Consider the following 15,747-nt stretch of genomic DNA (forward strand, 5'->3'; position numbering starts at 1 on the left):
GCATTACAATGGTTTTTTATCAACTTATTTTACAAAATTATATTTTTGTAAAAATTAATTTGATTGTAATTTTTCTACCAATTAAATGCAAAAATGTTTTAAAGAATAAGAAGTAGAATGAAAATTCCTATTTTAAAACTTAATAATAAGTTGTGATAGATATTATTAAGTAATTATGGCTTATATTATATAGTGTTAAATTTTTTTAATTTTCTCTTATAAGTAAAACTGATGTATTATATGTTATTGTTAAATCCTTATTTTAATTAATAAAGCTATTTTTTTTTTAATTATTTATGAACTATATTATATTTTTGAAGTATAAGAGTGTGATAGTGATGCATCATCATATTATGGTCAAAAGTTTTATAAAATAATTTTGAGCCTATTAATAATTATGTAACTAAACTACGTGAAAAATTTATTTTTATCATATTTCACAGGTAAATAAATTGCTTGTTATAGCTACAATTTAATTTAATTATGCAGCGTAATTTGTGTGTAAATTATAATTAAATGATTTTAGAACTAAACTTTGGTCACTTAAGGGATAAATACAACTAGATTCTATGAGTAATGGCACCTTCTGTGCTGTTGGCTTCCATGTTTGTACGAATCTCTACTTTTGTTACTATCAATCTAAATCACAATTATTGCTCACTCCGGTGTAGCAAATAAGGATTGCTGTTAACCACAGAGATAGATAACTTTCTCCTTATGGCAATCCACTTGGATGAGGTATTAACCTCCTCACGATAAATGCTGTATCCTTTAAATTCTTCTTTTCTTTTTTAAGGTATTATTGAAAAATGATACGTTTAATTTTTAAATTGATTGCTTCATTATATAATAATCGTTATTGTCTAAAACAAGTTCTCAATATGTCAATTTGCAAGTTGTAATAACCATCAAAGAAAATCTATGAAGTGTTATGAATAACCCTTAGTTACAATATAATTTTCAGAAATGTTATTTATTTTATAAATATCCAGTAGAGTAGACAAAAGAGGTTCAGAGTAAGCTGGACTTATATCAATAAAATATTTACCGACAATGACAGAAATTAACTTATTACTAACCTATTGACACGCAAAATTTAAACATTTAATAATTTTACCAAAGTTGGTTAATACATAACTATCTCTCTTAACTAATGAATTAAGCTTAAAACTACTGCAATATATCTGATGATATTGGGGACCAATGACATCATTAATTATGGGACCTTGGCAATGTAATTTTCTTTTTTTATCAAATTTATCACTTGTATTAGGACTACCTAAATTTTTCTTTACATTATTGCATTGCTCATCATATCTATAGATAAATTACTGCAATGGTTTTTCACATTTTCTGAGTACTAACTTAAATTCTTCCAAAAAATTTTCGAATGGATAACAGCTGCATTCATTAAGGGGCCCAAAATTGTTATAATCATCAGTCAAGTGTAAAAGTCCATGAATATTGTGAGACATACTGAAGTTACCATAAGTTTTATTAAATGATTTAACAAAATAGTTCATGAGTTCTTGAGGATATTCTGTGTAGTCTTTTTTATTTGGACTAAGAAAAATTATCATGGCAACATTAAGTGACATAAAATTAAAATAGCAATCCTCTGAAATAATATTTTTTAAGACAAAAGGTCTAACATAAACTTTTTAAAAAACGTAGTTCAGTAGTTTTCCACTGTAAAATACCTTGAATTTCTCGAGGCTTTCTAGGGAACTACAGTAAAATATTTTTTAATATGCAACAATCGTGAAGTAATTTCATTAATATTTCTTGCTGGTAATCGTACAGTTGATGGGCCTTTCAAAACCCAAAATAAAATCAATTTACGCATTACTTTTAAATTAGTAAGATGCATATAATCCAAAATAAAGGACCGAGTTATATAAATGATGGAGATTTTAGTTAAAATGGACGGAGAAGATGTATGAAATTCTTCGTGTACTACATTTTGATATTCATAATCATTTCTTAGTGTTGATTTAGTGGTACTATATGGAAAACACACACCATTGTTTAAATAATCACCTTCAATTAGACAACGAGTACACGAATTGAAACCACTATGGCTTTTAATTTTTAAAATAAAACTTTTAGCAGGTGCATCAAAGCAAAAGAGATCAAATTTAATAATAAAATATTTATTACTGATGTTTAATCCATTGGTTAAATACACAGCTTCATTGACAAAATCTAACAAAAAATCATCACTTTCTTAAGGCATAGCATTTCCATGATACAAGCCAATAGGAAATACTTTTTTTAATTTCTAATATAAGCTAAGATGGGCCAGAATTGACTTTTGCTAGAACGTGACAAAGGTAAACCATCAATACTTACAACTAATTTTAAAATACTGTAATTAACTAAACTATTATCATAATTTAATTGTATACCTTTGGCAATACCAAAATGGTGATATATTCCAGGCTTTACAATTCTTATGGTATAATATATACTATCTTTGTGCAATGAGGAAAAGCAATTATGATTTTTTAGCACCAAAAGTAAACCATTAACAGCATTTAAAGGTATGTTATAATGAACTGCCTAATGAGCTAGTTCATCATTAAATGAATTTTCAAGTTTTTGGATAGTATTAATATGTCCTTTCGATTTTAAAATGTCAATTTTATCAAATGAAATGGGTGTAGCAACTGTAGTAACCACTAAATTTGTTGATATACCAGAGCTAGGAGCAGGCTGAGTTAAATCAGGATAATTAGTGGAATTATAACTCGATTCGACTTATAATTAATATTATATTATTAATATTATCAAGACTATTTTTCATTTTTCTTCTTTTAGAACGACTACTCTTTACTAAGGTAGACATAATATAGATTAATTTATATTATATTTATACAGATTTGGATAAACTAGTCATCTAATTTAATTTATCATAAATAATAATTATATAATCAATTTAGTAATTACAAATATACTATATATAATAAAACTCACTAATAATACAAAAAATGTGAGTTTTTTGTTTCTAACACAATAACCAAAACCATGTACAATTGTACAACACAGTCCATCATGCGTTTGACAAAAAATATAAACAAGACGTTCTACTAGCAGATTCGAAATTGGACGATAGAAAGAAATAGACGATCAACTATAAATAAACAAAGGCAACGCTTAATAATCGACATACGCTCACGCGCTTTATTTTGTAGTCATCACGGTTAAATAGACCACGGTTTAAAAACCCACACAATAAATATATAACCGTGGTCGTCTTCTTTTACAACAAGATAATTCGAATAGCTATAGCTACCTGAAATTATATATTTTATAACATGTTATAAAATATATATTTCTAAACAAGCCGAAACCACGATCGTAGAACAACAAATATATTTTTTTATTCTACAATTTATGAAGGCTAGGTATACTTAGTCTACCCAAGTGATGTCCGGCCACGACTGCTTTAACGAGTACTTACACCGTATTCGTGAAGCAGCCGCGCCGATGTGCGACCATTGTTCGGATCGCCCGGGAGAGGCTGATAGCGCTCTGCACACCCTCTTCCGGTGCGAGGCGTGGGCCCAGAAACGGGACTCTTTGGAGTCTCGACTAGGGCCTACGTTCCGAGTCGGGTCCATGGTGGACCTGATGTTGAGGAGCCGGAAGGCGTGGAGGCTTGTCCAGGCGTTCGCCGAATCCGTCTTATTAAAGAAGGAGGAAGCGGAACGCCTGAGACAGAGGCAGCCACGCCGCCCGGCACAGGAGGACCTGAGGCGCTGGTTTAGGCCGGCGCCTTAGGTATTCGTGTTTTATGTTTTTGTGAATTATTTGTCCCCTTCGCAAAGTCCTGCCCCCACCTCCACGTGGTGCAACCCGGGCAATGGATCCCACTCCGGGATGCGTATTTACAAACCCTCTATAGCCCCAGCGCCTGGTCTCAATACGCTATTCTTATTGGTCCGTTTAAAATTAGTGCCAAATATCGTGTTATCATTGCGATTCAAATTTAAATAATGCTAAATTGATATTTGTTTTTAATTGTCAACTTTTACTCCTAATTAATTAAAAATGCCTTTCAAGGAAATAATTAGAAGAATGAATGAACATTTTATATGTGAAATTGATCGCTCTAAATCTGACTTAGATAAACAAAATATTATAATAAGAAAAAACATTAGTAATATTGAAGATGCTATTGAGTGGGTAAATTTGTTTTCTATAACAACTAACACAAACTGGATTGTTAGTTTCAAATTAAAAAATCCTCAAAAGTATGTAAAGTATTTCATTGTAAGAATGATATTGATTTTAGCTTAAGACTTAAGCTTTATAATCATGTTATGTTATTATATCATACATTTACTAATACCTTTTTATTATTTTTTCATATGTTAAAAATTTTTTAACAAACTTATGCATAACAATTAAATTGAGTTTTTTGATTGGCGTCTCAGTTTATTAGTTTCAAAATATTGAAAGTAAAAATAAATACGTAGTTTAGAGTATTTTAGAGTAGAACAGTATTATTGATTAAATAATTAGTATCTCAGTATTTTACAAAATTTAAATGGCAATACAAAGATTTTTGTAAGTTGTACTGCTATCATTTAGATCATAAATGTAAGCAAATTTAAATGTATCAAGTCAATGATCCTCTTAATTATAAATATATAATTAATTAGATGTTAAAGGTCATAGTTGTAAAAAATACTATTAAAATGTATTTTAAATAACACCCAAATATTTGAAAAAAAAAATTTGAATACAAAAAAAAAATGAAATATAAATATTGTTTTAATTTTAATAAAGTGCATAGTTACTATATGAATATACTATAAATATGACAATAAATTTATTCAAATATTGAGTGCTCTTAAGTTGAGAGTATTTATTTAATAATTTCAATATTTTTTTTAGAGTTAAATAAAATTATATATTGGACACTTATCAGTAAAAAAAAATATTAATTCATCATAATTTGTTCAGAACAATTAAAATCTTTTTTAGTTGTTATTGTTGGGCTTGTCTATCATGTTAACAGATAATTATTCTCAATTTAGATTTTGTCTGAGTTTATTTTACTTAATGTGTCACAGTTAGCAAAAAAAAAAAAATAATAATAATAAGACTGAATATTAGTTAGAATTAAATTCCAAATAATTATATTTAAAATAATACTCAAATACTCTTTATAAAATGTATTTTAAAATACTTTCCAATACCAATGGAAGCATTTGAATACTTTTACTTAAATAATTTACAATTTTGTTAAAGGTGATCCATATTTATGATGATTAGGTATGGATTTAGATAATTATATATTAGTTTAAAAAACACTAAAATAAATTGTTTTGAATAGTTAATATTAATCAAAAGTTTTAAAGATTAATAATCATAAATATAGTTTTTTTATTACTGTATTAATTATTAAGGTTATGACAGTTAAGTTATTAGCTGATTTTATATTAAATTTACTATTTACCGAAGTACATTTTATAAAATGTAGAACTACAATAATTTCTTTTTGTGCATAAGAATATATTAGTGTGAGTTAAAGTTCATTACTCATGAAGAACATAATTTTAATTATTTTGATTAAATTATTTACATAGTAGGGTTATATTTCATAAATACTGGGTATGTCACCATTCAGCAAAGAATAAAACACTATCAAATGGTTCAAAAAGTAAAAGAGATGTCAGTTGCCAAGCATCTTTGGATATATTACTTAAAAAAAATAATAAAAATACAAAAAAAGTTGATGATTATCTAAAAAGAGAACAACCACTTTGTGCAATAGTTCATTTAAAACATAATCATAACCACCCTATAAATTCATGTGGAACATTGAAACTGCTCAGAGTTCCTAAAGAGGTTAGTATATATATATATATACTACATTTGAGTTAGTTTATCAAATGGGTACTTATACATAAAAATTATTTTTTAATACCAATTAAAGACTCAAGAAACATTTCTGTCATATTTTAATTATTTTTTTATTAACTTAATATTTATACTTATTATTTATATTAACTTAAATTTTGAAAATGTTCCGGAAATACTGCGTCCTTTAAACATATATCAAATTAAAGCTTATTTTATGTACTATAAAATGAAAAAAAAAATTTGTCCCGACGACCTATCTTCTATGCGTAAGTAGCTACCATTTTCAAAAATATGCTATTATAACAATTTTTTTTTTAAATTAAACACTATCTACAGATTTGCATCGAAGCGTTTTTTATGATAGTGATTTTAAACACTGTCAGATATCATCTATACTGGACCCAACTATGCCACGACCCCACTGTGCTGGGTTTTTAATAATCCCTTTTTCAAACTACATACTTTACCTTAATCTGGATTTTAATAAGGAACTAGCAAATCATGTAGCTTTTGGAATAATCCACTCATTTTTTTAAAATTAAACACTATAAAGATTTGCATCGAATCGTTTTTTTTTTATAGTGATTTTAATCGCTGTCAGATATAATTATACTTGATCCAACTATGCTCATCACCACTGTGCCGTAACCCAGCACAGGGGCTGGGTTTTTTTTTTTTATTTAAAACTGCCATAACTTTTTGAAAACTGCATGTTTCAATACAATTTTTTTTTATTAATATATTAAATATTCACCTATCATTTGATATAAATATATTTTTAATCTGACCCTCCACCTGCTCACAGGAGGATTCAATATGACAACTTTTTCAACTTAACTTTTGAAAGTGTTCCGGAAATACTGACACTAATGTCTAACTTCATTTTGTCTTCATGGCAAAAATAGTTACCAAATGCTATTTTTGTCTTAAAATTTTTTATTTTGTATTTTATTTTGTTTTAAAATATCTTACTTCAGTAAGATTAGTAAGTTTTTGAGTTATAAAACATTTTTCAACTTTTTTGATTTTTATTTCATTTAGATTAAATAACTTCAATGAATATCATGGACTTCATCACTGTAGTCTCTCCTAGTTTGAAGAAATTTCTTATTCATATTAAAGTTTTTTTACTGTGTGATTTTTTTTTATGGCTCTCATTTATTTTCTTAGCTTTAACTTGACCAACTTTTATTAACAATACATCAAATGATCATAATTATTTTTTTAAAGATATTATTCTATAAAATTGAAAAAATTTCGACTTTATCAATTAAAAAGTTACTTAGTCCATATCTTCATATATGTAATAATACAAAAATAACTAAAATAAGGAGATGTTAGGGTGTTTTTGACCAAGATTGGATATTTTGGGGATTTGGTCAATTGGTGAGCAACGAGATTCTATCGGGGTTGTAGAGTCCGAGGGTTTAGAACAATAAAGACAAGTAGATATAAAAAGTAATAATCAAGGTTCTTCTTATAGAGATATTGTAAATGATTCAACTAGTAAGTACCTGTAATAATACACTGAGGCAACGAAGAGGCGGTGGCCATCTCACGAATACCCAGTCGAAGTGTTATATATATACAGTAGAAATCACATTAGGTTTTAAACTCTTTTAGGCAACGAAGAGGCGGTGGCCATCTCACGAGTACCATGTAATGTGATTATGTATAAGGTCCGAACTAGTTAATAATAATTAATTGAAGTTTAAAAATTAATATAATTATTTGATCTATTGCTTTATCGTTCTATACTCAGATTATTAATTCTAAATAATTGAATTATAAGATAATATAAGTATTGATTCTTAATGATTCAAAGTCTTACCTGAAGATTTTTCTTGTTTTAATAATAACTTTTGACAATATCAGATTATAATAAAATAACACGAACTCAAATGTTTAGTTCATAAATTAACAATTAAGAATTTCACAATGATGATTACGAACTTGGCGTATCGATGTCGAAAGCACGATTCGACCAGCTCAATGAATATTCAGAGACAGACTCTCTTTAAGCTTTCCGCACTCAGCCCCTTTATAGTATTCCCTTTTATCCCCGCACAATCATCATTGTGTCATTCTCGCAATGTTGCTATTTTATTGACAAGTCATCATAAAATATATGAATTAATACATTAAATACATAAATACATGCGAATAATACACAAATCATTTTGACACTTCATATAATATTATTATAGTTAGTTAAAAAGAGCTGACAAGTATAATTTGTGAATTTTCTCAAAGAAAAAAAAACAAACATGTTATTCTAAGCTTATGAATATAATTTATAAATAAAAGTGTTAATAATTTTTAAATGACCATTATTATGGACACAAACAGAGCAGTCCTCTGTTATATCATATTGTGATAGTGTTGAGAGTATTATGACATATAGTCAATTAAAATCTTTCATTTTTAATGTTTTTAAAGTATTTATTGTCGAATTAGGTTTGATATGATAATAGATTTCAATTACAAAATTAAATAATTTTACTTTGTAATTTATTAATTTTTCAACTATTTGTGTTTTCTATTACCATTCTACAATAATGCAAATTTGTTGGTAATATATTGCTATATAAATCATTTCTAAAAAAAATAATTTTTAATTTCTTATAAATTTTACTATGGATTTTCACAATTATTATCTAATATTATAATATACTCAACTGAGAAGGTTTTTTTAACTATTTTTCGTAAATGTATATTTCTACTTTAAGCTAGTATAACATTTTAAAAAGGAATTTATTTTGTTTTTTAATTTTGTGCGTTTTTTGAAATCATGAAAAAGAGGTTAGTGTACTACAACCCCTCACCAAAAAAATTTAATTTAAATCTTCTGTTATGCACATTTTTAAAATTTTAATTTTACACAGTTATTACTTAAAAAAAATGTTCAACTAATGTGATAAGTTCATCAATTTACGTAAGAGTTATATGAATTTAACTTACATTAAATATAAAATTAAATGTTTTTTTAATTTTTTTCTATTTTAAGTAGATAAAAACGAATGAAATTTTGAGCTGGCTTAAATTGTCTTTATATCTATCAACAATGTATGATTGATGGATCAAAAAGAATAGATTTGTTTCATATAAAAATTTTATTTTATATATGCCAATATAAAACTATAAACTCATCTATAGACTTAACTATTATATAATATATTTTGAACTCGGATAAAAATTTCTTATAGACCAGTATATTTATTTATAAATAACAAACACAAATTTTTTTTAAGTATTGTATCAAGACCTTCATTTTTTATATACATGGCCATAAAAGTTATAACTACATTATAATTTTTTATAATTTCTCCATAAAAATTACAATACTAAACTATTAAATATAAATATCATACTATGTTTCATTACTGCAATAAATATTTATTCATATATTACACTTATAAGTCATAAACTTGTAATAAATTTGTAATCAGGACATAAATAAGGAAATAGGAGGTCATGTTGCTTTTGGAATAATCTACCTACTTTTCAAAATTAAACACTATCTACAGATTTGCATTGTAGCGTTTCTTATGATAATGATTTTAATCATTGTTAGATTTTAACTATACTTGACTCAACTATGCCACTGAGCCATGACACTACTGTACTGTTTTTTTTTTATTAACTTTGATGTCTATTTTCACCATGAAAACAAAATAAAGTCCAAAACTTCTTATTTCATTATAAAGTAAAGTGTCAGTATTTCCGGAACATTTTCAAAAGTTAAGTTGAAAAAGTTAATTTTTTGTGTAAAAATTTCCATTTGAAACCCATTTTGTGGATATGTAAAGGGTCATATGTTTACAAAAATATTTCAAATGATAGATAAACACCTAAGGGATTTATAAAAAAAGAAATTATAGTGATTTAGTTATTTTTAAAAAAGTTATGGCAATTTTAAGTAAAAAAAAACCCAGCACATGGGGGTCGCGGCACAGTGGTGACGTAGCATAGTTGGATCAAGTATAATGATATCTGATAATGATTAAAATCACTATAAAAAAAAACGATTCGATGCAAATCTTTATATAGTGTTTAATTTTAAAAAAATTAGTGGATTATTCCAAAAGCTACATGATTTGCTAGTTCCTTATTAATATCCTGATTAAGATAAAGTATGTTGAATGAAAAAAGGATTATAAAAAAATATTATTTTTCATAAAAACATTGTTTGGATCCATACACTTTTCAAGAAGTTATAGCATTATAAAGTTAAAATGTAAAAAATAAAATCAAGAATTTTCATACGAAAATAGCATTCGGTAGCCAATTTCACCTCTAAGACAAGTCCAGAGGTCAAATTTTTTTTTTCATGATAAAGAACATTACATTAGCTTTAATTTAAGATATATATAAAAGTGTCAGACTTTCCGGAACACTTTCAAAATTTAAGTTGAAAAAGTTCTACTTTCTATATGCATTTTTATATTTGAAGCCCCCCCCATATATAGGGAAATAGTCTGATTTTAAACAAAAGTATATCCAATGAAAGATGTATATAAATACAACTTTTCATAAGAAAATCATATTTATCCATACATTTTTTAAAAAGTTATAGCATTTTAAAGTAAAAAATGTAAAATATAAAATCGAGAAATTTCACACAAAAATAGCATTCGGTAGCCATTTTCACCGTGAAGATAAAATAAAGTCCGAATTTTTTTTTTTTTCATAATAAAGTACATTACATTAACTTTAATTTAAGATATATATAAAAGTGTCAGACCTTCCGGAACATTTTCAAAAGTTAAGTTGAAAAAGTTAATTTTTTTAGAAAAAGTTGTTATTTTAAATCCTCCTTTGGTCAGGTAAAGGGTCAAATTTACAAAAAAAATATATTAAATGATAAGTAAATATCTAAGGTATCTATAAAAAAAAAATTATATTGATATGTTCATTTTTGAAAAAGTTATGGTACTTTTAAGTAAAAAAAATTGAAGAAATGTCGAAAATTAGCGATTTTTAAATTTGTAATTTTTTTGGGGATTTCCCCCGTTTACGGGGAACGAGGGAATTTTTTTCAAGTTTTGAGGTTAATGTCTTTGACTAGATACGATTTGTGATCTTTTAACGTATTTTTCATCAAAATTGGTCTAGTGAGAGCTGAGATTGACCGTTCAAGACACACACAAAAAAAAAAAACATATATTAGTAAAACCAATTCGCATCGAAGCTAAAAATGTTTCTTAATAAAAAGTATTTTTAACACGCTTATATTAGTTTCACTTGTATGTTTGTTTGTTGTTTGTCGTTGGTCGTTTGTCGTTAGTCGTTTGTCGTTTGTCGTTTGTAAGTTTGTAACTCCACGCGGCACGTGTTATTATGTCGCGTATCCCGTCGTGTATGACCTTGAGACTATACTGTTGTAACGCATTCGCCCCACCCCGCTCATCTCTCGTAGAGAACAATATTTTCCAACCCGTAGACGCGCGCTTATCATCAATTATATATATATATATATATATATATATAACAAATTTTTATTGTAATTGACACAGCCCCGCGTCGTTTTACGCCGCGGTGCAAAGTCCAGCAAGTGCCGCACGGCCGACGACGTCCCGCCGCTATACCGTAGTCTTCTTCCCATTGTTAAAATAACATCGTCAACAAACTGATCCGCACTCGCGCACCGTCGTCATCTACGCTGCTAACCTATTGACGCCCGAGGATCACGCCGGACATCGCGTCTTCGACGCCAGCAAAAGTGCCGCGATATTATGCGAAGATTATATATTCCTACCGCCACCGCTAATATTAATATATATATATATATATATTTATATTTATACGTATATACGTATATGTTAATATTCATTTATATATTTCTACAGCCGACGCCTCTGCTGCCGTATATGCCTCGTGTATAATGTTCCCTCCGCCATGCCCGCCCACATAAACACGGCTATACCTCATGCATGATACGTTTACGTACTTAAGTCCCTTTAAATATATATATATTCTAATTACTATTAAAACTTATATATTAATACACTTTATTCTCATTAAGAGATATGTAGTGTATTCATTCCGATTACGGAGGATGATTCTCGTATCGTTATTTTTCGTCACTACCTCCACGTTACGCGCCTGCTGCTTTCCTTGGATGTGGTAGCCGTTTCTTAGACTCCCTCTCCGGAATCGAACCCTTATTTCCCGTTACCCGTTACAACCATGATATTGATATTAACTACTATCATAACATGAAACTAAAAAGTGAAAAATAAATATAGTTTAAAAAAACTAAAAAACACGCTTTTAAAGCACATTGAACTAAAAAGTTGAAAATAATTTTTAAAACAATATTGAACGAAAAGTAGTAGAATTATTGTGATAAAAGCGTGGGTGCTTCGTGCCATATTTTTAGTATATTGAGCGCCCGCGCTTTTATCACAATAATTCTACTACTTTTCGTTCAATATTGTTTTAAAAATTATTTTCAACTTTTTAGTTCAATGTGCTTTAAAAGCGTGTTTTTTAGTTTTTTTAAACTATATTTATTTTATTATAATTGTATGTTTATTATATTTTATTACTAGTCATATTATGTGTATTAATACAATTTATTTCTAATCTCACAACACGCAGTGTTTAAAACATAACAATCAAGCTACTCCTCGCGGTCACATGCATATTAATTTTATTGGCCTATCTGCACCTGTTAACACAGTGTAGCATTATTTGCAAAATTTTTATTTTAGTATGGAAATAAAAAATTTTATTGATGTCATCATTGAATTAAATTTTCTACAACTTCTCTTTGTTTTAATAAAAAGATAGATATAAAAAAATTGATTCATAACTTTTTGAAAATGAAAATGGCAATAATACTAAATATTAAAGTGTATTTATGTATGTTTTTCGCTTTTTTACATACTGAAGGAATACGTAATACAAATGAAAATGTGAAGATCATAAAAAATTTTCTAAGTCATCCAGGATGGAATAATATAAATGATGTCGAATTAATTAAGTATAGGAACAATCAGCATAAACTTAAAGATTTAATTATTGTACCTGTAACAATATTAAATTGTGATAATTGCATACGGCAAGCAATGCTATTCCTTGGGTGTTCTTACACTAATGATTTAGATTTAATAAACTATTCATTAACTAAATTTCAACAACATTGTTTTGAACTATTAGATTCTAGTTATGTTAGAGCGCACCATTGTACAGTCACACTTTTAATGAAAATGATTGAAATTATTTCGATTGCAAAATGTATGAAAGGAGCTTTAGATGCAATAGAAAAATATCATACCGTTACCCGGATCAGCGGAAAAAGAAAACGTTTTATTTTAAGCAGGTTACTAACAAATTTACAGGAAGATGAAATTTTATTGACTAGGTTGAGTACCAGTTTGCTTTCAATTAAGAATGTATTAGGATCTATCAAGCAAATATTATTGTGGAGGAATAATGACCTTAATGAAGAAAAGTCATTTTGTCAGCTAAAACAGTTGGATTTTGATTCATTGTGGCAAATATCGAATAAAGAATTCAATATATTTCTACTTCAAGGAAAATTTCAAGAACTATTTATTTTGCTTAGTGATAATATTAGTAATTTTATCGAAACAACAATCACGCAAAAATATTTTGAACTTGGATTTATATTTGATTCGAACACAAATCGGACATTTTTATCTGTTCAACCATCTACCAGTGACAATCATGGTATAACTGTTAAAGCAATATTACATTTATTTGAAATAATTTGTTGTTAACATATTTAGATATCGCACAAAATCCTTCTACAAATTTTACACAAAATACCAATTATGTAAATACGCAAGAAGCAATCCAACAAAATGGTAAATTTTCCCTAATACTTGGCAGTACCACTATTTTTTAATCTAAATAAGTTTTAAATTGACCTAACAACCATTTTAGTACGTTTAGATATTACAACATACCCTTCGATACAACATACTAATAATGTAGAGACACAGGAAGATATTAGACAAGAAAGTAATGATTTTATAATACATTAAAATACTTTTTACATATTTGATCATTTGTGCCTAATTAATTGAATAAAATTGAAACTATATTAAAAATATCATTCATTTAATAATTAAAAAATAACACAAAAGCCACAAAAAATTACTGAAAATTCGCGGATACGTATTTTGGAGACAATGTTACCAATATCAACGCTAAAAACTTACTAATACTACTTAAATAGTCGGTATTTAGGATTTATAATGGTAACATTGTTTTCGAAATACGTATCAGTGACTTTTCAGTAATTTTTTGTGGCTTTTGAGTTATTTTTTAATTATTAAATTAATAATATTTTTAATATAGTTTTAATTTTATTATTGAGCTTTAAATAATGGTTTAAGAAAAAAATTGAAAATCACTTTTTGCAAAATAAGTGACATTTTTTTTTTGATCTAAAATTTTTTTATTTATAATATTTTATAAATTATGATAATAGTAAGTCATTTTCTAAAAAAAATATAGCCATAGTCAAACTTTGACCATAAGTTACCATAATTTAACGTAATCGGATTGGTCTCAAATTTTACAGGAGATAATTTTTTTGGTGGTTATAATTTAAAAAAATCGGGCCCTCGAAGAATTCGAAAATTTGTCGAATTTCTGGTATTCTTATATATTTTATACTCCCTTATATACGTATATTATGATGGATCACAAAAATTCGACCATTGAAATTTTAATGAGAACAATTTTAACTTTATTATATACATTATAATAAGTATTTTGTGAAAATGTGAAATTTTTAAAAAAAATTTTATCAGTCACTCAACGTGTTTTTTGTATTTTTTCAAAAATAATCGGAAAACGGATTCTGTTATACAATTTTTGTGCAAATATTATGATTAGTGTATCAGAGTAGTTTGATTTTTACTGTAGAATACAAATTTTTTGTTTCGAAATGTTTATTAGAAAATTGATAGCGTAGATATTCAACGTTATTATATTTTATATTTCTAGTAGGGCTAGTAAACTGAAAATTAAAAAAAAATATATTTTCATACAGTTTGACTGATATTTATGTATATTATAAAAAGGAAAAAAAATATTCATTAATCCTAAAATCTTATACCATATTTTAAAAATAAAGCATTAGCTAATATATATGATATTCTTGAAAATATTATTAAATAACGGTTGATCATTAAATACTTTTTAATTATTATTTTATTATTAAACTGTTCATTTATACTAACTAGAATAGTTTTGGTTTTAGTTAGTCTGTTTAGTCCATTATGAGCACCTCATACCGAATTGTCTTGATTCGGTTTACCCATCTAAGAGTTATCTCCAAAGTGTTTACTAACTAGAATAAATAATATAAATATATAAATAAGAGTATAAATTTAATTAAAAATGATGAAAAAACAGTTAACTTATGTGAAGTCATAGGTTTACTTTATTTTAATAGTAATATTTTGAACATTTTACAGTTTTATTTAAATAATTAAATTTTTTTTAAATAAAAGTTATGAGTTCTAGTTCATATTTTACTTTTATTTATAAATAAAGTTATCATTTACTCCTCTCGTGAAACCAGGATGTTTAAAAGTTTAAACTTTCCATTGACCGTAAAAAACCGGATTTTTTTTTTAATTTGTCTCTATGGTTATAAAATAATGTACTATTGTTTTATTCTATTAATACGGAACATAATTTCACTACTCTATTTTTAATAATTTATTTTTGTTTAATTAGATAACAATTGTGAAGTGAATGATGATTCAGATGTACTAATTTATTATCCCAAGGGTCAGGAACCATTTAATAAATATCTTTAAATTAATTTTCTTGTGCTAAATTTTTCTCATAGTTCCATTATTATATACAATATATGTGTTAATATAT

General features: G+C 26.7%; 1 protein-coding gene across 2 annotated transcripts; it reads left to right on the forward strand.

Annotated features, from left to right (window-relative positions):
* Positions 1-12,599: 12,599 nt before the first annotated feature.
* Positions 12,600-15,747, forward strand: LOC126895276 (uncharacterized). 2 transcript variants are annotated; one of them, XM_050666960.1, is made up of 4 exons: positions 12,600-13,572; positions 13,632-13,709; positions 13,789-13,866; positions 15,598-15,747. In XM_050666960.1, the coding sequence occupies exons 1-4, from the start codon at positions 12,702-12,704 to the stop codon at positions 15,678-15,680; spliced, it is 1,110 nt and encodes a 369-aa protein (XP_050522917.1). In that variant the 5' UTR covers positions 12,600-12,701; the 3' UTR covers positions 15,681-15,747. The 2 variants fall into 2 exon arrangements, with proteins under 2 accessions (XP_050522917.1, XP_050522918.1); XM_050666961.1 differs by having other exon boundaries at positions 13,798-13,866.

This window comes from Daktulosphaira vitifoliae, unplaced genomic scaffold (genome assembly GCF_025091365.1).
Source record: "Daktulosphaira vitifoliae isolate Bord-2020 unplaced genomic scaffold, ASM2509136v1 Scaffold_1, whole genome shotgun sequence".
NCBI lineage: Eukaryota > Metazoa > Arthropoda > Insecta > Hemiptera > Phylloxeridae > Daktulosphaira > Daktulosphaira vitifoliae.

What these genes read in the sequence shown, in the direction of transcription:
- LOC126895276 (XM_050666960.1), top strand. Translation starts at nt 12,702, where the DNA reads ATGAAAATGGCAATAATACTAAATATTAAAGTGTATTTATGTATGTTT. An exon ending in ATCTACCAGTGACAATCATG is followed by an intron (nt 13,573 to 13,631) that starts GTATAACTGTTA and finishes TAACATATTTAG; the next exon opens with ATATCGCACAAAATCCTTCT. An exon ending in GGAAGATATTAGACAAGAAA is followed by an intron (nt 13,867 to 15,597) that starts GTAATGATTTTA and finishes TTGTTTAATTAG; the next exon opens with ATAACAATTGTGAAGTGAAT.